Source organism: Oryx dammah, unplaced genomic scaffold, assembly GCF_014754425.2.
Source record: "Oryx dammah isolate SB20612 unplaced genomic scaffold, SCBI_Odam_1.1 HiC_scaffold_2, whole genome shotgun sequence".
NCBI lineage: Eukaryota > Metazoa > Chordata > Mammalia > Artiodactyla > Bovidae > Oryx > Oryx dammah.
The window spans coordinates 102,479,382-102,500,493 of NW_024070186.1; the positions used below are offsets into that span (position 1 = coordinate 102,479,382).

The 21,112-nt window shown below is 37.9% G+C and overlaps 1 protein-coding gene and 1 non-coding gene across 2 annotated transcripts; one reads left to right on the plus strand and one right to left on the minus strand.

Moving 5' to 3' along the window:
* Nucleotides 1-381: 381 nt before the first annotated feature.
* On the minus strand, nucleotides 382-16,795 carry CUNH3orf85 (chromosome unknown C3orf85 homolog). The gene is made up of 4 exons (XM_040224958.1): nucleotides 16,714-16,795; nucleotides 16,561-16,613; nucleotides 2,225-2,358; nucleotides 382-700 (listed from the first exon to the last, which is right to left on the minus strand). Exons 2-4 carry the CDS (start codon nucleotides 16,607-16,609, stop codon nucleotides 611-613), a joined length of 273 nt encoding a protein of 90 aa, XP_040080892.1. The 5' UTR covers nucleotides 16,610-16,613; nucleotides 16,714-16,795; the 3' UTR covers nucleotides 382-610.
* TRNAY-GUA lies at nucleotides 3,390-3,461 on the plus strand. The gene has a single exon. It is a non-coding gene; the product is annotated as a tRNA-Tyr (tRNA).
* Nucleotides 16,796-21,112: the final 4,317 nt, after the last annotated feature.

Sequence of the window (21,112 nt, forward strand, 5' to 3'; positions counted from 1 at the left end):
GTTTCCTCTTTGGACAGTTTTTTTAAATTTTAATTATTTTTTAAACATTTGGCTGCATCTGGACTTAGTTGCAGCACGCAGGATCTTTGCTGTGGAATGTGGCATCTTTCATTAAGGTGCACAGGCTTTTCCCCAGTTGCAGCGCTTGGGCTCTGTAGCACTCAGGCTCTGTAGCTGTGGTGCCCAGACTTCCCTGCGGCATGTGAGATATTAGTTCTCCGACCAGGGACTGACCTCTCATCCCCTGCATTGGAAGGCAGATTCTTAACCACTGGATCACCAAGGAAATCCCTGGACAGACAGCTTTAATGACACTATGTTTTGCTTTATATTTTCTGTTCCCATAAAATCTCCTTTTTGGTAAGTGTTATTACTACAGTCTTTATTTCAGTTATCATTTTAAAAGCTACCATTTATTGAGAACTTCTAATTCAAAGTATCAGTGTGGATTTCCATATTTACTCCTTTCAACAGCTCCATGAGACAGACATAAATAATATAGTAAGTGGTGTGGATTTGCCCTCAGGTCCCCAAAGCTGGTGGTTGGGGTACATCACCACTTTTTGGGTCCCACTATTCTTGTTATCCTGGTTTAACCAGCAAGGTACATTTACTGGGCAGTAGACGTGTCAAGGGTGAAAGTATTCAGATTCAGATAATACTGTGCTGTCGTTTTCAAAGCAGTCCATGTTTCATAAGCCTGCAACAAAAGAAACTTAAGTCATGATCTCTCAGTATTTAGGACATGTCTCATCAATTATTCTGATTATCGTGCAGATATTCCTGAAAGGCTGAAAGAAATACTATGGAAGAGTAAGGTTTGGTTTTCACACTTTCAGTGATCTGTTTACTTAAGTGCTCAAATATTTTGCAGTACATATGGGGCCATAGGGTGAACCAATGCAGTCGAGTCTTGTTACATTATGGTAACTGTCAGTTGATTATGGCAATAGTCTACAATTATAGGCAAGAATGTGCTTGAAAATTTCAATATTCCATAAAGAAGACCCAGTCTACCAGCTTATGTAATTATTTTATTTGCCAAATAAACAAATGTCTTATTTTAATACCTCTAAATGATGGCTGTTGGAGAAAAACAGGCATAAAACTAAATGCATTATTCAAGCTGGTGTTTTTCAACAACAAACGCTAAGCAAAAACAAGCTGATCCTAGCTGACCAGTTAAAACCCAGCCAAGCAGAGTAAGGATAAGACCCAGGCCCCAGCAAAACAAGGACATTCATTTCTTTCTGACTTTATGTTATATAAATATATTATTTATATACTCTTATGACTGGTGCTAATCAGAGCCTGATACAGTGAAAAGAAAGAATAAATAATTGAAGGAATTAATTAATTAATCAATTAATTGTACATTTTTATTTCCTAAATTACAAAATTATAGTGGAAAGTCATGAATAATTGAGATCCTCAAATAATCCAGCAATTTCATTTGGCCTGGAGTTTCAATGTCATCTTCCATCAAAAAAGTAAGAATGAAATAAAACTGGGTAATGAAAATTTCTTCATTTCTCTTGGGGTGAGAATACAAATAAGTAGGGTAATGAACAAAAAGCAAGCAAATGAAGGAAGGACAGTAAAGGGTTGGATAATTATCACAGAAAAAAAACTAGCTAAGTCAACTGCTAAGAGGGAACTAAAATATGACCATGATCCCTCCATCCATCTGCCCAACCATATGATAATTAATTCACTGAAACTAGAGAATAATGACCTTGATGGATAAGACAAGCACCTTACATTTTTAGTCTAGGTAGGGAGATCAGATGCATGCAACAAATAATTCCAGGGTGACATTTGAGAACTATTCACATGTGAACAGCTTGCAAAGATGAGAGAAGGAAGGACAGATGCCTTCCTGGAAAGAAAGAAAAGGCTTCAGAAAGAAGGGAACATTTGATCTTAGTCTTGAAGGAGGAGGTGGAATTTATCAGATGAAAGCCTCTTCATGGGGAGGAAAAAGCAGGTATAGCTCAGGACAGCTAGAGAGAGAAAAATAGGAATTGGGCTGGTGGTGTGTAATGCCAGCTGCTACCATGCTTATTTAAAAATAGAGATGGTGCATATGTATAACTGAATCACTTTGTTGTACACCTGAAACTAACACAACATTGTTAATCAACTGCATGCCAATATAAAATAAAAAATTCATTTTTATTAAAAAGGGAGATAGTGAAGGGCCTTTTGTTTGTAATGCAAATACCTGGTCAACCAGTGTGTTTCCCCACGTATTCGGGCTGTGATCTGGGTTCCAGTAATCCTGCAAATATATGTGTCTTTTGAGACGTAGGAACTGGTTTGCTGGGTCCTCCAATAAAAATGGTGCTCCCAGTACTCCTGTAATTGAGTCCAACAGCACAGCATCTTTTAAGGCAATAGTTTACATCTCAGTGTTTCCTCTTAAAGAAACTGTGTCCTCTTAAAGCAGCCATGGTGCTTGAGAGGAAGGGCACCTAAGAAGGAAACTCTGAAATCTATGCCCTGGGGCCGATGGCCACTCCTCAGTCCTTTGGCGTCTTTGTCCTTTCATCACCCTTGTGACCTGCGTATCACACAGCATGCAGCCAATGCTGTGTGGTGGATGGGGAAGAGTTTCACAGTTTCTGTTCATGAATGGGAGACTGCAGACTTAAATTGAAATTTCACCTCTATCCCTTTTTTAGGCAAGTTGCTTAGTTTCTCTGAGCTCTATTTTTCCTGTCTGTAAGGAGATATAATAATAATAAAAACAATAATAATAATAATAATAAAAACAATAATAACACAGACAATAACAGGCTTACTTTAAAGCTTGGATAAATTAACAGATGTAAACCACTTGGTTCAAAAGTCTACAATCTTATTTTTGCTTTCTCAGCCTGTTAAATTAGAATGTATCTTTCATTTTGAAGTAGACTGATCCCAAACTGTAGTTAATATTGTTAACATTGAGAGAGCCTTCTTTAAATGCAAGCAGGCTTGCATTTTCTATCTTCTTCTCACTCTAGAATTAAGAAAAAAATAATTTAAAAAACCCATACTTCTTTAGGATCTTGAAATTTTAACAGCCTATATTATGCTTTCATTCTTGAATAAAACACAATCATGTTATAAAGGAAGAACATACTCCTGACTTATTCATGGTAACAATATAAATCTGTTCATTGCTTGTGACAAAGAAGCATTTATTATGAATCAAACTGTAAGTAATGTTACATTAGACACTTTATATCTTCATCATTAACAAGCCTTCATTGACCAATAATCTGTATAGGTTAGGGTACAGTGATCTATAAATATGAAACCTCCCTTCTATAGGAAAGGGGATAAAGGGTCCAAGATACAAAACAAAACGAGGATACACAGGATTTGACTGTGCTAAGGGAGCTTCCCTGGTGGCTCAGCTGGTAAAGAATCTGCCTGTAAAGCAGGAGACCCAGGTTTGATCCCTGGGTTGGGAAGATCCCCTGGAAGAGACCCAGGTTTGATCCCTGTGTTGGGAAGATCCCCTGGCAACCCACTCCAGTATTCTTGCCTGGAGAATCCCATGAACAGAGGAACCTGGCAGGCTATGGTCTATCGGGCTGCAAAGAGTCAGACAAGACTGAGCAACTAAAACTTTCACTGCTTTCACTTACTTTCAAGGGAGCTTAGGAAGCATTGGAGTACCAGAGCACAAGCAGGTATTTTCATGGTCAGGGAAATGGCTTAACCTATTCTGTGAAGGGAAGAATATGTCTAGCATAATGAAAGAAGGGGAAAGTCTTTTAATTTGAAGCTTAAAAAGTGACGTGAACAAAAGTATGACATTAGGAAATCTATAAGACCAATGTCTGAAAACAGTGGTTAGAGGTGGCTGGATTAGAGTTTTATATAAATTTGGTTAACATTTATTGAGCATTGTGCTAAATATTATACCTGAATTACCTTATTTACTGGAGTGGGTAGGCTTTCCCTTCTCCAGCAGATCTTCCTGACCCAGGAATTGAACCAGGGTCTCCTGCACTGGAGGTGGATTCTTTACCAACTGAACTATCAGGGAAGCCCTTATTTAATACTCACAACAAACCTAAGAAGTGGTACCATTAATCACTTTATTTTTTATACAAGGGAACTAAAGCACACAAAAAAGTTAAATAATAGGTCTAAGGCCACAGAGCTAGTGGGAGAGGGAGATAGAATTCTCCCTTCAGAGCCATTGCACTATATTATTACTAAGAGGGAGGGTTGCTTGGGGTCAGATGATAAAAATATTTTATGTTTATGGAAGAAAAGGAGATAATCATTACTTACACATTCCTTATGCTCTCATGCTTTCCCAAGATTGGCCTTGAGCTCTAAGCAGGATTCTAGTTATCAGCTCTATTATTTCTAGTGTAGTTTGCCAATCTAGTAAGCTCTAGTTCCAAACAGGTATTGCAAATGGTAGTCTATTGAATGGATAAGGAGGATGTGGTACATATACACAATAGAATACTACTCGGTCATTAAAAAGAGTGCAATAATGCCATGTGCAGCAACATGGATAGAACTAGAGATTGCCATAGGGAGTGAAGTAAGTCAGACAAAGAAAGAGAAGTATCATATGAGAACCCTTAAGTATCATATAACATCTCTTAAGTATTATATGATATCCCTTATGTGAGGAAACTACAAAGAAATGATACAAATGAACTTATTTACAAAACAAAAAGACTCAGAGTCTTAGAGAACAAACTATGGTTACCAGTGGGGAAGAGTGGGAGGATGGTATAGTTAGGGAGTTTGGGATCAACATGCACACACTGCTTTATTTTAAATGGATACCCAGCAAGGGCCTACTGGATAGCACAGGGAACTCTGCTTAATGTTATGTGACAGCCTGGATGGGAGGGATGTTTAGGGGAGAATGGATACATGGATATATATGGTTGAGTCCATTTGTTGTCCACCTGAAACGATCACGACATTGCTAGTCAGCAGTACTTCAATATAATAGTTTTTTTAAAAAAGAAAACAACAGCCTCTCTGGATATTATACATCCGTCAAGATGCCTCTGGGTGCAAAACACAGTACTACTAACAGAGGATCGAAAAATGACTCAGACATATTCTCCATTTATAAAAAATTAGCAGTTTTATTTATTCAATGATTTAAAAGTAAAAAAGCAAACGTTGACTTCAGAAGCTAATAGTTACTAACCTGCTGCTAGGTAATCTAATCAACACAATCAAAGTAGCATGTCTATGAAAGCCATGCTCTAAGATGGTCCCCAAAGATCCCTGCCTGCTAGTAGTCATGTGGTCCCCTCTTTCCCTTATAGGGCTGACCTGTGTAATCACAGACTACTGAGGCAATGACAGTGTGTGATTTCTGTGGCTATGACATGAAAGACGTTACAGCTCCTGCTGTGCCCTGCTCTGGATGGCTTACACTAAGGGCAGTCACCTGCCACGTTGTAAGGACACCCAAGCAGCCCTAAAGGAGAGGCCAGCACATCAAGGAACTGAGTGTTCCACCAACAGTCATGTAAGTGAACCACCTGCGAACCTGATGCTTTTGCTCCAGTCAAACCTTAAGAGGACCACAGCTCCCATTTGTATCTTTACTACAACCTCATGAGAGATCCTCAGTCAGAACCCGAGACACTTCCAAACTGCTGACACTTAGAAATCGTGAAATAATAAGTATTTAATGTTTTAAGCTGCTAAAGTTTGGGGAAATTAGTTATGCTGTAGTAGATAACTAAAACAATGCGTGATAAGCACTAACTAAGGCAATGGCACCCCACTCCAGTCCTCTTGCCTGGAAAATCCCATGGATGGAAGAGCCTGGTAGGCGGCAGTCCATGGGGTCACTGAGAGTTGAACACGACTGAGCGACTTCCTTTTCACTTTTCACTTTCATGCATTAGAGAAGGCAATGGCAACCCACTCCAGTGTTCTTGCCTGGAGAATCCCAGGAACAGGGGAGCCTGGTGGGCTGCCATCTATGGGGTCACACAGAGTCGGACACAACTGAAGCGACTTAGCAGCAGCAGCAGCAGCAGTGTCAATATAAACTGCTAAATGCCACAGCTGAGATTAGATGAGGCAAGTCAAGTCAGTAGGGCATAAAATATAAGAAGGAATTAACTGACATAGAAAACAAACTTACCATCACCAAAGGGGATAGTGGGGGAGTGAGGGGCAGAGAGATAAAACAATAAGGACCTACTGTATAGCCCAGGAAACTATATTCAGCATTTTATAAAAACCTATAATGGGAAAGAATCTGAAAAAATGTGTATATATATACATATGTATGTATAAATGAATCACTTTGTTGTATGCTTGAAACTAACACAACCTTGTAAATGAACTATATCTCAATTTAAAATATACAAAAAAGTAAAGGATTCACTCTTGCGTTATTTGATAAGTTGCAAGCCCATGGACTGGAACCCACCAGGCTCCTCTGTCCATGGAATTCTTCAGGCAAGAGTACTGGAGTGGGTTGCCATTGTCTTCTCCAGGGGATCTTCCAGACCCAGGGATTGGACCCGGGTCTCCCAGATTGCAAGCAAATTCTTTACCATTTGAGCCACCAGGGAAGCCCCATTGGAAACTAACAAAACATTGTAAATGAACTATACCTCAATTTTAAAAGTACAAAAAAAGAAGAATTCTCTCTTAGGGTTATACAAATTTTGTGCCATAAGACCTCTACTTACCTCACCCTAATTCCTACTCTTATAATCATCACTGCATGGAAAGATAATCAGTAAATAACTCTTGCCACTAGGAAACACATATTATATTCAGAATTGAAAAATAATTATAAGAAGATATATTTTGACTAGATTATCTGAAGGGGCAGTAATTAATTCTGATACTGGAAGTAAGGTCTCCCAGAGAAGCTGGTTCTGAGTTAAGCTTCAAAGGATGAGGTTTCCACAGTTAGGAGGAAGGGAGGGGAAGCAAAGAACACACACTCCAGGCTGAAGAAACTTGGAGAGCCGAGGATCAGAGGAGCAGAGTAAGGCACAAGGAACTACTCTGCTTGATGTTATGTGACTCAGTGACCCTCACTTTGCCAACATGATTGAAAGGCAGGGTTGTTTGTGGTATAGATGTGTCAGAGTTAATGTTGGAAAGATAAGCTGGAGCTACATTCAGGAAGATCCTACCATCACACCAAGGAGTTTGGACTTTACTCTGTAAATAATTATCTTTTCTGAACAGGGAAAATGATAAGACTAGATGTACTTTTGAAATCTTTTTATTGTGATATCATTTGAATCATCTTTTATTGTATGATTCAGTGGCATCAAATATATTTGCAATGTCATGCAACCATCCCATCTCCAGACTTTTTTTATCACTCCCAATAGATACTCTTTACTCTTTAAGCAATAACTCCCATTACCCTCTCCCCCAACCCCTGGTAACCACCATTTACTTTCTGTCTTTATGAATTTGCTTATTCTAGGTACCTTAAGAGGAGCCATGCAACATTTGTCCTTTTGTATCTGACAGACTTCACTTAGTGTTCAGGGTTTATCCATGTTGTAGCATATGTCAGCGTTTCATTCCTTTTTAAGGCTGAATAATATTGTGTATGTATATGCCAACATTTTTTTTTAATCTATTCACAGATTAACCTTGGAAAATTCCTTTGTCAGGGGTGTGGAGAACAGGTGGTAAAAGGAAGAGAGCAGAGTGAAAAGCACAAAGTAGGAGGCTCATCAAATAGTCCAGACGAGAAATTAGTAGGACTTGAATCAGGTAAGTGACAGCAGGAATGAGAAGACAGGATTGATTCGTAGAGAATAGGAAACTCATTCATTCAGAATTATTTCTGTGGATGAACCAGCATTAAAATTTTGGTTTTAGCTGGGATGTGTTAACAAGTGACTTTTCAGATTTCTCTTCATTCTCTTTGAAAAGGTACTAATTATAGTGTTACATGTTTAATCTAGATTTTTTTTTCTTTAAAAAATAAAGAAAAACAGAGGTAGTGGCTAGGCAAATAGATCTAATGACATCCATATCTAATAAATATTTTGAAATAAATTATGTTTAGAATATAAATTACAGCTACATAAGAAAGTATAGTAATTGCTTAAAATAATGTTATATGGAACATAACATCCAAAAGTAAAACCAATATTCTGTACCATAATTATCCTGGTGTATTGTACAATAACTAAGAAAAAATGCTGTTACATAAACCTTGGCAGTGAGGCATGCTTTAAAATATAAGCCATAGCTATTTTAAGCTCTAATAATTCTGTCTTTTGTAAATCTCTATGCTTATGGAAAATGTTTCATCTCCTCTTCTTCCCACCTTCCAGAACAAAGCTCCTACCTGAGCATTATGCACCCAACAGGCACCCAATAAATATTAATTGGTAGTGATAATAACATCACCCATGAGAAAGACAAGAAGCAGTATTTATTATCCTACTTTACAAATGAGAAAATTGACATCTGGAGATGAAATGACTCACTCAAGGTCACATAGTAAGTCAGAGGCAGGGCTGGAAATAAAATGCAAGTAATATAGAAGGGCATGCTATTATCCTCTCTGCTTGAGAAGTTTTCCCTCCCTTTTTCATTCTGTCTGATCAACCTTGAAAGTTAGTGAGAGCAAGATCAGACTTTTGTGTTTGCAAACCTATAGAATACTGCTGGGGACTGAAAACTGAACCCTGAGTTCTATTACTCTTTTGGTTTTTAAATATGTGTGTGTGTGTGTGTTTTAATGTAGGCAGTATCAACCAGGTTAGTTTTAAACTTTATAATCATAAGCTATGAAAAAAATCTTCCTCTCTTTCTTTCCAGCTCCCTACATACCTTCCTTGCTTTCATCCTGTATTATAGTCGGTTTTAATAGGACCTGTCAAGCTCAACCTATCATCTAAACATTTGTGGAATATCTTCTGCAGAAAACCCTGTATGCTAGAAATAAGGCATACACTTCAGAATACAGAGATATTTGAAATCACAGCTTTCCCCATGCAAGCCAAGAAGGGTCAGAGACCTGGAATCTTACTCTGGCCCTGCAATAACTTAGATCACTAAGCCACTTCTTTCTCCTGCATCTCCATTTTCTGCTCTGCAAAACAAGCCTGGATCATATGGTCTCTAAGGTCTTTTTCAGCTCTAACATTTTGAACTGGACTATGTTCATAACAAATAGGTCATTAACTGAAAATGACTTTCTCTCTATGGTATTATATTATTGAAAGTGTATAGAATATGCTAAGTGGGCACAGCCCCTACTACTGTCAAGGAACTTACTGAGATTTGGTTCTGTTCAAACTGAGACAGATGGAAATAAGTGAAAGGGAAATCAAAATAGACCTGGCCAATTAAAGCAATTCAAATAAAAATGTATTCACATTATGCACAAACATCAGATGAGTGCCCATCATGGGTTGATAGGCAGTGTGGAAGTCAGGGAAGCTGCATAGTACTTCCCTGGTGGCCCACTGCTCCCAATGCATGGGACCCAGGTTCCATCCCTGATCAGGCAACTAGATCCCACGTACTGCAGCCAACAGTTCACATGCCTCAACTAAAGATCCTGTGAGCTGCAACTAAGATGTGGTGCATCCAAATAAATAAATAATAAATAAAATAAATATTAAAAAGGGAAGCTGTATAGTCAGAAGTGGAAAGACTCCCCATACTGTCATTACCCAGGAGAGGTTGAAAAAGAGTCTTTAAATTTGATAATGGGGAAATGACTAAATGGTCTATTTAATATGCTCATGACTATGAAAATGGTACTTGTAATAGGAAGGGCTTCCTTGGTGGCTCAGATGGTAAAGAATCTGCCTGCAATGCGGGAGACCTGGGTTTGATCTCTGGGTTGGGAAGATCCCCTGAAGGAGGGCATGGCAACCCACTCCAGTATTCTTGCCTGGAGAATCCCCACGGACAGAGGAGGCTGGTGGCCTACAGTCCATGGGGTCACAAAGAGTTGCACATGACTGAAAACTAAGCATAGCACATACACTAAGAAGATCAGAAAGCCTGAGGTGAAATGTAAGATGCAGAATGGAAGGGCAGAATCTGATGGCAGACTCCCTTTCTTTTTGTGCAGAGGGGGCTGCCTGAAAGCTTCCTCTTGGTAGATCCAAGAGGCATAACTTGGCATGTCTAGCTCATTCATCCTTCTTCCTCTTTAGAGTGAGCTGCCCTCAGAGGGCATACTTTTTGTTCTGGTTCTACAAGCTGAAACTGTATATGAAATTTGCCAAATTCTGGGATCCAACTATGTTCAATTTGCCTCTTTAGCCTTTCTCAGTAATAAATGGGCTGCCTTCGATAATCAACTCTGATTTATTTCTCAACTTGATAAAAACCAGGACCAAGAAGTGGACTGCTATGTGTTAGAAGGTGTCAGAGAACCTAACAGGTCAGTTGTCTCAGAGCCTCACTAAGAAACAGGAAACAAAAAAAGGAGCACAGACAAGGACACTCCAACCAGTGGTAACTTGTCATTCCTGATTCACTGTCTATTAAGTAAATGTGAAGGGATTCAGTGGGGACAGAAAGACTGCGAGACTTTCATAGGATAAGCCCTCAGCGAGCTATTTCCCTCAGGTATAGGGGATACTGATGTGCATGCTGAACATGGAGATAAGCACTACAGTCCTGCCACAAGCTCAAAATACTTAGGAATGGGATTCTGGAAGTAGAGCACTTAGAACTCAGTATAAGCAATTAAGGGTTTCCCTGGTGGCTTAGATGGTAAAGAAACTGCCTGCAGTGTTGGAGACTTAGATTCAGTCCCTGGGTTGCAAAGATTCCCTGGAAAGGGGAATGGCAACCAACTCCACTATTAAGAATATTTATTATTTACTATTTTTTAAGACTGAGTCTCAGCTCTTGTCCTTAAAATGTTTCTGTCTCAAAAAAAAGATGAAATAGGTGCCTAGGCAATTGTGTGTGCTTGTAAATTAAGTACTAAATAAAGTATAAATGATTATTAAGAATTAAGTATAAAAGAAGAGGAGAAAAAAATACACAGATGTCTTGGCAAATGATAAAATTTTCAAAGATTTCTCTAACTGTAGGACAACTTTTATGATTTTGTGAGAAATTAAAATACCCATGTTTACATTCATATTTTTGGATTTGAAAATTCTGTAAGTAAAGAATTTTCTTTACAAGTAATGAAATTGTTATTTTTTCCTTGCCAGTCTAAACTTTGGTCACTAACCTAAAACTTCATGGTAGAAGATTGAAGAGTTGTATTTTAGTATAATGTATTCTCTCACTTTGCTGCAGTTCACATAAAATTGAGAAAGAGAAGGGCAGGGGAAGAGAGAAAGAGATGAGAAATTTGGATTGTGAGGGGGAAATGGTGAAGAAGAGAAAAGAAGGAAGAAGGAGAAGAGAGAAATCAAAAAAAGAAATCAAAGGAAGGAGAGACAGAAGGGGAGTTACAAAGGTTACAAAAAGTGAAAAGTCATGGGGAAAGGGGCAAGGCAAATAGGAGAAGTAAAGGCAGAAAAACAAAGAGGGTCAATGGGAGTGAACTGGAGAAAAGAAAGAGGTGCTAAACTGTAGGACCAATTTACAGATCCTCATGATTAACCTGTCTGTTAATAAAACGCTTTCGAAACTGAACTTTTAACTCAGGAACTTTGGCTTTATTGACATTACCGTTGCTGATGTATCGAGTAGTTTGAAAAGCAAACAGAAACTGGTATTACTTGAGTTTAACTTCAATCTGTTTTAACCCACTCTCAGCATAGTAACGTACACCCGTATATGTGCTCCCACGCATGACCATGTACTTTCCTGGGGAGTATTTTTAAAGCTTGCAGGTCTTTTATTAGTTTTTAATCTTGTGGACAGAGACATCTGTGACTCACAAAAGGCACTTTTTTTTTTTTTTTGACATGATTCCATTTGTTTTATTTCTCCCCATTTTTATGCAATTTATTCTAGAAACAATTCTCTTTGCAGTGAATCATCTTTAACTGTTTCAGGGAATTCCACTTTGGAGGCCAAAATACATTCAGCATATACTAAAAATAGGCACCTTTTTATGTGATTCAATCAGTAATGACTCCACAGTCACTGCCTACATACATGGATGGGATTCCCAATCCTAGAGCCATAACTGATGGCGTGTGGGTAGGTTAACAGATTTCTACAACACATAGAGTGCTCAGTGAATCTAGTCATAGGTGGTGAGTTTATTCTCACTGCTCACTTTCTTGAAAGCAATAGTCAATCTTAAGCGAAAGTGAGTAGGTAAAATTAAGAACAAAATCTTATATAATAAACTAAAACTATATCAGGGAATATAGGCTTTCTGAGGAAGTGGAGCACTTGCAGTGATGATGGAGAAGGGCCATTCCTTCTATGCAGAGAAGAAGGCAAAGGCAAAGACTGGAGGTACTGACAGGGTTAGGGGGAAGAACTGTGAGCTTAAAGGCTCTTGTCAAAACAAAAGCAAACAAAAAACCTTTCAAGACAAATTGCCCTTGGTTACTAACTCTAGATTGAAAAACAAGAGCTGGAGCTATGCTAGAGAAACAGACCACAGGCCATTTATTTTTACTCTGTCTAAAACCAGAAGGCATACTTGCAATTTATGGATAGATCTGACCATAGCCAACAATATGGGCATGAACCCCCAAATTATTTAATGGATGGGTCAGCCCCAAGGATTGGTTTACTTAGTGAAGCACTTTCTAAATATGTGCTCTTTCCATATTTCCTCTTAATGTGAAGTGGGTCTGTTTCAGTTTTTAAAGTGCCCTGTTACAATACTGCAAAGCTATAATAATCAAAACAGCATATTATTAGCACAAAAACGGACATATGGATCAATGGAACAGAATAGAGAGCCCACAAATAAACCCACCCACTTACAGTCAATTAATCTTTGACAAAAGAGGTAAGTGTATACAGTGGAAAAACAGTACAGGCTCTTTAGCAAGTGGTATTGGGAGAGCTGGACTGCCACATGTAAATCGGTGAAGTGAGAACACTCCCTCACACCATATACAAAAATAAAACCCAAAATATTTTCAAGATTTAAATATAAGACACCATAAAACTCCTAGAAGGGAACCTAGGCAAAACATTCTGGCATAAATTGTAGCAACGATTTCTTGGTCAGTCTCCCAAGGCAAAGGAAATAAAAGCAGAAAGAGACAAAGGAGATCTAATGAAACTTAACAACTCTTGCACAGCAAAGGAAGCCAGAAGAAAAGTCAAGCTATGGATTGGGAGAAAAACATTTGCAAACAGTGTCACTAACAAGGGCTTAACTTCCCAAACATACAAACAACTCATACAACTCAATTAAAAAAAAAACCTAACAACACAGTCAAAAAATGGGCAGAAGACCTATGTAGATATTTCTCAGAAGAAGACATACAGATGGCCAACAAGCACATGGAAAGGTGCTCAGCATTGCTAATTATTAGAGAAATGCAAACCCAAATCACCTCACACCAGTTAGAAGAGCCAGGATCAGGAAGTCTACAAATAACCAACACTGGAGAAGGTGTGGAGAAAGGGAAGCCTCCTAGACCATCGGCAGGAGTGTAACGTGGTGTAGCCACTATGGAGAACAGTCTCTTAAAAAACAATAGAATTACCATATGATTCAGCAATCGCACTCCTGGATGTCCAGAGAAAACTCTAATTCAAAAAGATACATGCACCCCAGTGTTCAAAGCAGCACTATTGACAATAGCCAAGACATGGAACCGGCCTGTTTCCACTGATAAATGAATGAACAAAGAAGAGGTGGTACATACATACACACATATAGAATGGAGTATTACTCAGCCATAAAAAAGAGAGAAATAATACCATTTGGAGCAACATGGTCGGACCTACAGATTATCACAGTAAGTAAATAAGAGAAAGATAAATATCATATGATATCACTTTCTTTGTGGAATCTTAAGAGGGAGGGAATATATGTATACTTATGGCTGATTCACAATGTAGTATGCCCTGTTAAGGAGGAACATGTTGAGTTTGGGATTTTTCTTTAAATCGGTACGACTAGGAACAGTTCCAGAGAAGGCAGTGGCACCCCATTCCAGTACTCTTGCCTGGAAAATCCCATGGATGGAGGAGCCTGGTAGGTAGCAGTCCATGGGGTCGCGAAGAGTCAGACACGACTGAGCGAATTCCCCTTCACTTTTCACTTTCATGCATTGGAGAAGGAAATGGCAACCCACTCCAATGTTCTTGCCTGGAGAATCCCAGGGACAGAGGAGCCTGGTGGGCTGCTGTCTATGGAGTCACACAGAGTCGGACACGACTGAAGAGACTTAGCAGTAGCAGCAGGAACAGTTCTTAGTTGCGTCCTTGTTTGGCTCTATTTTCTCAGATAAAATTCCCCAGCTCCCTAACTTCTGACCTTTTCTTGTGGAGCCAGTGGCTATGATTTTGGCTCTATCACTTTTTTGGGAGGAGTTGTTGTGTGCTGTGCTGCCTATCCGATGCCCCTGTGAATCTGGCATTGACCGATGACTGACTGTGTATCTTGGTCATTTATCTTCTCCAAGCCTCAGTTTCCTCTTTGTACAACAAGACTCATAACACCTATTTTCAGAGTGATTATGAGAGTTGAACTAAGGTAACATATGGAAAGCCCCTGACATACAATAAACATTTAAAATAGTAGTATTAATACTTGCTGTCTTATTATAGAAGAAAGCAATTCTTGACCTAAATGCTAAAGAGACAATTTTGTTTTGTTTTTTAATGAAATTGTGACACTTGGACTTCTAATTCTCTGACCAGGGAATCAGCCCCAAGGTGTATAAGTTACTATTTTGAGAAAATCAGTAAAACAATTTGGGGACTCTGCTCATAAATTTAATTACTTAGTAGGCTCTTCAGCATTCCCACTAGGGAAAAAGATAATGAGATCTCTTCCCTACTTACTTCATATTAAGTTCTAGACAAAAGTAATTTATTAGACAACTAATCTGTACCAGAGAAAACTTTTTTATATAATAAAAACAAACTTTAAAAAATCATTGTTTTCTTATGGCAAGAAGAAGGGCTCCAGGGAAGTGCAGATAAATAGGCTATGTTCTTAAATGAAAAAGCGGGCATGGGTGGTTGGGGAAAGAACAAAGAAAGTTGATTCAAGCTATAATTTCCTACTTTAGAGCTATGTGATTTAGAAAATGTCAGTTGAACTAGTTTTTAGTGGAACAAATTAATCTGGTTCTAATGACTACAGTATCCTCCCCTTGCAAGCAGTAAAGCCTTCTTTCCTGAGATCTGAAGGGTTAATCCAGCAGTGTCAACATCCCTTCATCCTTGGATTCTGGTCCTCAATTTGTTCTTTCACGAACTTAGACTACTTAATTTTACTTGTTTATTTATCTATCAAGTACAGTTAGTCAAACCAGTTGTCTTTGTAGGTAAACATACTTTCTTTTCAGCTGGACTTAGGGTTAATTCCAACTTGTTTTTAAAGAAAGTCTATAAAAGTCCATTTACAGACCATTTTCCTTTTTGGCTGGTATTTTTGACCCTGCTGTGTTCACAGATGGAGTGTGGACCAAATAGTAGTGCTTTTAGACTTGTAGTCATCCGCTCTCACCCACTCTGAAGTCAATTGTGTGGATGAGCAGTCCAGGCAAAGCATTGTACCTCTGGATTATAATCAACCTCTTAAATGGAACCAGCCTCACTTTCTTCATCTAGAGGTGTGGGCTGGAGCTGGGTATGGCTGTGTATGCCTTGCAGACAATGGCTTAACAAGAACTTCACTAAAATTTGCTAAATCATTTGTTTAAACGTGTCCTAAATGCAAAGTTCAATATAGATTATTAAAACTCTTTGTCAAAATTATTTATATACTTAGGAATGAAGGGCTAATTACACACACATATATATGTAAACACACATATCTAGATATAGACATGTATCTATAACTATTCATCTCTGTGTATCTCAAGGGAAATGCACATGTCTTTTGGTTGCATCTCAAGCTTATAAATGTAGAAGTTCTGATTTAAACATCTTCATCAGAAGTGTTTATCAATTATAAAGATTTAAGCATGAAAATAATTTACACCTTTCTAAGTATTGGCAGTTTTGTTTACGAAATGACATCTCAGTTCAATTCAGATATAAGCCACTGAGTTACTGGGTCAATCTGGCAGCAAATCATCTGGCCTTCGGTGCCTTCAGCACTTCTCTGAGCTACAGCTTGCCTAAAAGGTTAATGAATTCACACTCTCAAAGTACAAGGTTTCCACATAATTGTATTATGTACATATTACATTTTCTAAAAGACATTAAAATTTTTTCTTTGTTCAAGGACACCAGAGCACTTCTTTAGAGGCAGCAGTTAAATAGACTGTTTACCAATAGTAACATGTTAATACATAATTAGGAATCAAATGATCACACATACAATTAACACTGACATGTTCAAAACCACAGCATAACACAATAGTTTAGCTTCCCCAATGCTTTAAGTTGGCCTATGAATAAAACATGCTTGTCCATTTCTTTAAAAAATCAAAAGAGGTCATCTATCAATCTAACAGTTATAAAAGGCATGATAAAGAAATAGGTTCTTACCTATAAGCAATGTTGAACACAGGGCAGCTTGAAGCATTTTACAGGCCATGATCCTGTTTTGGAAACAAAAGATTTATTTATTTTAATTTAGACTGAGCAGAGCTTTAGGGCATACTGGTTACTCTCCAAGAATATGAAGCATTTCCTGCATACCTGGAAGCCCTATGACCTCAGTCAGAGAGCCTGTTGCTTGATTTGAGATGACTTTTTTTATAGGACTCCTGCCTTTTTACCCTTTGGACTCTTTGGACTGACTTTTTACAGGCTGTTCTTATATGGGCCACGTATTTATTTACTAGTTTTACCATCCACACAGCCTAATGTAATCTAAAAAGCCATACCAAAACAAAACAAAGGTGGAAACACTGGATCACTCAGACTTTGCTGGGGGATATAAAATGGTACAGTCACACTGGAAAACAGTTTGGCAGTTTCTTATAAATCTGAGTATACAATTAATTCCCATACAACCCAGCAATTGCACTATTGGACATTCATCTCAGGGAAATGAAAACTTACGTTCATACAAAAACCTGTATAAGGATGTTGCTAGCAGCTTTATTAATAATAGGCAAAAACTGGAAAACAAGTGGAAAAAACCCAGATGTCTTCAACAGCTCAAAGTTAAATGCATTGAGGTACATCTACACCATGAATTTCTACCCAATAATAATTTAATAAAAATTATTGATAGACACAGCAACTTGGATAAATCTCAAAGGAATTATGATGAGTAAAAATAGCCAATCTCAACTGGTTACTAACTTGTATGATTCCATTTATATAACCTTCTTGAGATGACAAGATTACAGATTAAGAACATTTTATTAGTTGCTAGGGCTTAGGGATAGAATAAGGTAGGTGTGTGTGGTTATAAAAGGGCAGTGCGAGGGACACCTGTGGTGATGGAACTATTCTGTGTCTTGGCTGTGGTGGTGGATATGTGAACATAAATGTGATAAAATACCATAGAACTAAATCTCTCTCTCTCTCTCTGTTGCACACACACACACACACACACATGCGTGCACATACACACAAATGAGTACATATGAGACTGGCGAAATCTGAGTAGCATTAGTAGATAGATCAATGTCAGTATCCTGGTTGTGAGATTGCACTGCACTGTAGTTTTGCAAAATGGTACCTTTGGGAGAAGCTCAGTGAAGGGCACCCAGGATCTCTCTGTATTGCACTCTTACAAATGCAAATAATTTTACGGATCTAAAAGTAAAAATTTTAATTAAAGAAAAAGGAGTGTTTAAATGCATGGTAAATTTGTTTCCAATGAAGCAAACAAACTATATATCATTTAATACAATGATAAAATCAGAACACTTTTTTCATTTTTATTTTTCAAACAACTCCCTTCTTCAGTGGTATGATTAACAGTTAAATGAATAAATTCATTATTATACAATTTATTCTTAAGAGCAAACTATGTACTTTCTTATTTATTTAAAGTTTACAGAACCAAAGGAGAGATTCGCCTTCCTCTCTTCTCTTCCTTTCATCACTCAGCTTCTAGGACCTAAAATGAGGAGGGTGGGAGCAGTCCTTAGGTCATGCTTCCCTGTATTATGGTTCTGTGTGTACATTTCAGTGTTCTGGAGTAGATTACATGCTGCCTGAAGGGGCTAGTGTTGCGTCTTGCTCCTATTTGTATGCCTTAGGCACCCACAAGGCACAGGACCTTTCATACAACAGCCTCATATAATAGCTCCCAATAAACATTATTGAACTTAATTGAATCAACCAACTCAAATTAAACTTAACTTCATTAAACTGAGTCAGCATTTTCCTGCACTAGTCTATCAATATACAGACTTATCCTACTGGCAGCAAAACAAAACAAAAACAAACAAAAAAACACAACTAAAATATAGCAGTTCTATTTTTATGTTAAGTTTAAACAGTGTTCCCTATAACTTTTCTCTTCTTATGATCTAAGAATAAAAGTCAGATCCATAAAAATTGGTAATCTTAATTATAAAGACATGAAACTTTCTTTGAAATGAAATTTGAATATCTGTATTTGAAAAATAGAAATATCAAGTGACATGAATTAATGAAACTCATCAGTGGAGTCTGTTTACAACTTTGATGCTTTATTTTTAGAAATTATTACTTTAATGTGGTCTGATAGACCTGGTAATCGCCCTTGGTCTCTTTCATATCAGTGTAATATACATGTTAGAAGGGAAAAGTGTGAAATCAGATCTCATACTATAAAAGTTTTTTTTAATAAAAAAAAAGAAAATAAAGAAAACTTTATTCTACTAAGGAGCAAGCTGACTTTAATTTCTGCTTGAGCCATGCTGCCAGTACAATCAGATACAACAAACTGCAAAGCTTTGGAAAAAGCAGTGCTCTTAGGGAGGGCATAGTGCAGCCTATATTATTCAATGACATCATCAGCATCAAGAAAATGTGGAGGGTTAGCTCATGTGTTGAAGGAGGAGAGAATACTATATTCCTTATAACCACTGTACTAAGCTTTTGGTGGCATTGAACCTATTGAAAATAAGCTGGTGATAGCACTTGGTTTTGTGAAGTTATTTGAGATTCTCAGAGTTACTACCTGAGAACAAAATTTTACCACAGTAACTGGTAAAGGAGTCAGTTTTACACTGATTGGACTGCTAATGGGTTTGGTATAGCTTATATTATAAGATAGAGTATATGTGATAATAATAACATGTCATTATTATCAGGTCAAACCTCTTATAGGTACTGTTTCCCTCCTAGGACTGAGGGAATAGCCCATCACAGTTTATAGTTTTATTTTACATTTAGGCAGAGAATGGCACAGCATCTGTATCCCAATGAGAGTCTGTCCTGCAGGCATTAAGTAGTTTAGGGGGGCACAAGATGTCAGATTCAGATTCAGCTGGCAGAATGCAGAAACCATTTTTGAATTACTTAGGTAGAATATTGTTTTGCCTTGGAAGCTGGAACCTTTGTTTTTATTTTATTTTTCTCAGTATGTGAATAAAACGAAGCCCTGTTGAAGGCAAATAAAAAGTATAGTTTTCCTTTAACCTTCCCTCTCCACTGAAGTACAGTATATTCCTCTTACCATCTTAACTGTTGACTTTTCAATGCTGTTGTCAAGACATGGAGGCACACATGCTCCTCCCACCATATAATAATTGTAGAAGTTGGGTTCACTTGGAGAAATTAGCCAAAATGTTGGAGAAAAGTATTCTGTTTTTGTATTCATTTTCAATGTGACTGCTACAGATTTTAAAACTTGCTACAGCTTAAGATGCCTTAGGTTTAATGTGGTTTAGTAAAATTAAGTAGTTGCCTAATAGACTTCTCTTTTACCAGATGTGGGTGTTTCAGGGTCTTTGAAAGACTGAACTCATCCTGGTTTGGAGAGGAGAGAGAGCCCCATAATCGGGGCTCACTGTCCTCGAGAGCTAGGCTGCCTCTATTGTGCAAGGGTTTCTTTTCCTTCGTTCCCTAAATCTGGACACTGGCCAAAGGGGTGTGAAGAAATGGGGAATTTACAGATTTATCCTTCAGGTATTCCTTCACTTAGCTATTTACTGAGCCTTTCCTATGATCCAGGCACTTTTCAGAATCAGTCTGTTTTCAACACATTCCATATACATTGTTCCAAGTACTAGAGTTACAAAGATGTATCAAACATTGTTTCTTGTGTGGGAGAAGATCATTTCAGGGAAAGTTTCCTAGTGAGGCCAGATGGATTTTTTTCAAGAGGACGAATCCAGATGATGGAGGAAGAAAATTCCAGGAAAGGAAAGAAAATGGGTACAGATCAAGGTGCTGGAAAGGAGACAACACATTTGAGGCTATCACAAAACATTTAGGAATATTGTACTGACCTACTAAAGCAATTCTCTGTTATTGATGTTCAGTAATTTCAATGATTTCTATTGGTTGTCACTATAAACAAATACTTGGAATAATTTAAAGATGTGTCATGAATACAAATGTAGATAGTCTAGCAGTTTAAGTAAAAATGCCAATCTGTTTTATGATATGGTGTTGGAATCACACTCTTTTTGATTAAGCTTTGAGGTAATGCATGCCAAGGCATCGTCCTCATTATACATTGAATAATTGATAGTTGATAATATGTGGCATTTATTGAGCATCAGCAATGTGCTAGCTAGTTTACAGAGCACAAAACTATCAAGGGATCTTGCCCAGTTGGCTCACTATCAAAACACAGTCTGTCATTTGCTAAGTCTTCCATGCTCCACTAAACCAAAAGCAAAGAAAGCATTTTTCAAGAATCACTGCAGTAGTGAGTGGGGCCAGATTTTTCTCTGCAGGTGGCTCTGCGGGCATTAGTATTAGTTCCATAGGGAAGCAATCTGTTCCCGTGGTTCTGGTAATCTCAGAAGATAAACTCAATAATCTAGTGCAGATTTGACGTAAAGGCTGTTCTATCACTTTATGATGCTGTTTTTCTGCTGCTGCCTATAATGGAGCCCTTACCAGTGTGACTGACTCAAAGTATAAGTGCATGTGCTTCAGTTTACTATATAAAAACAACGAGATGGATTCTTTAGGAAAG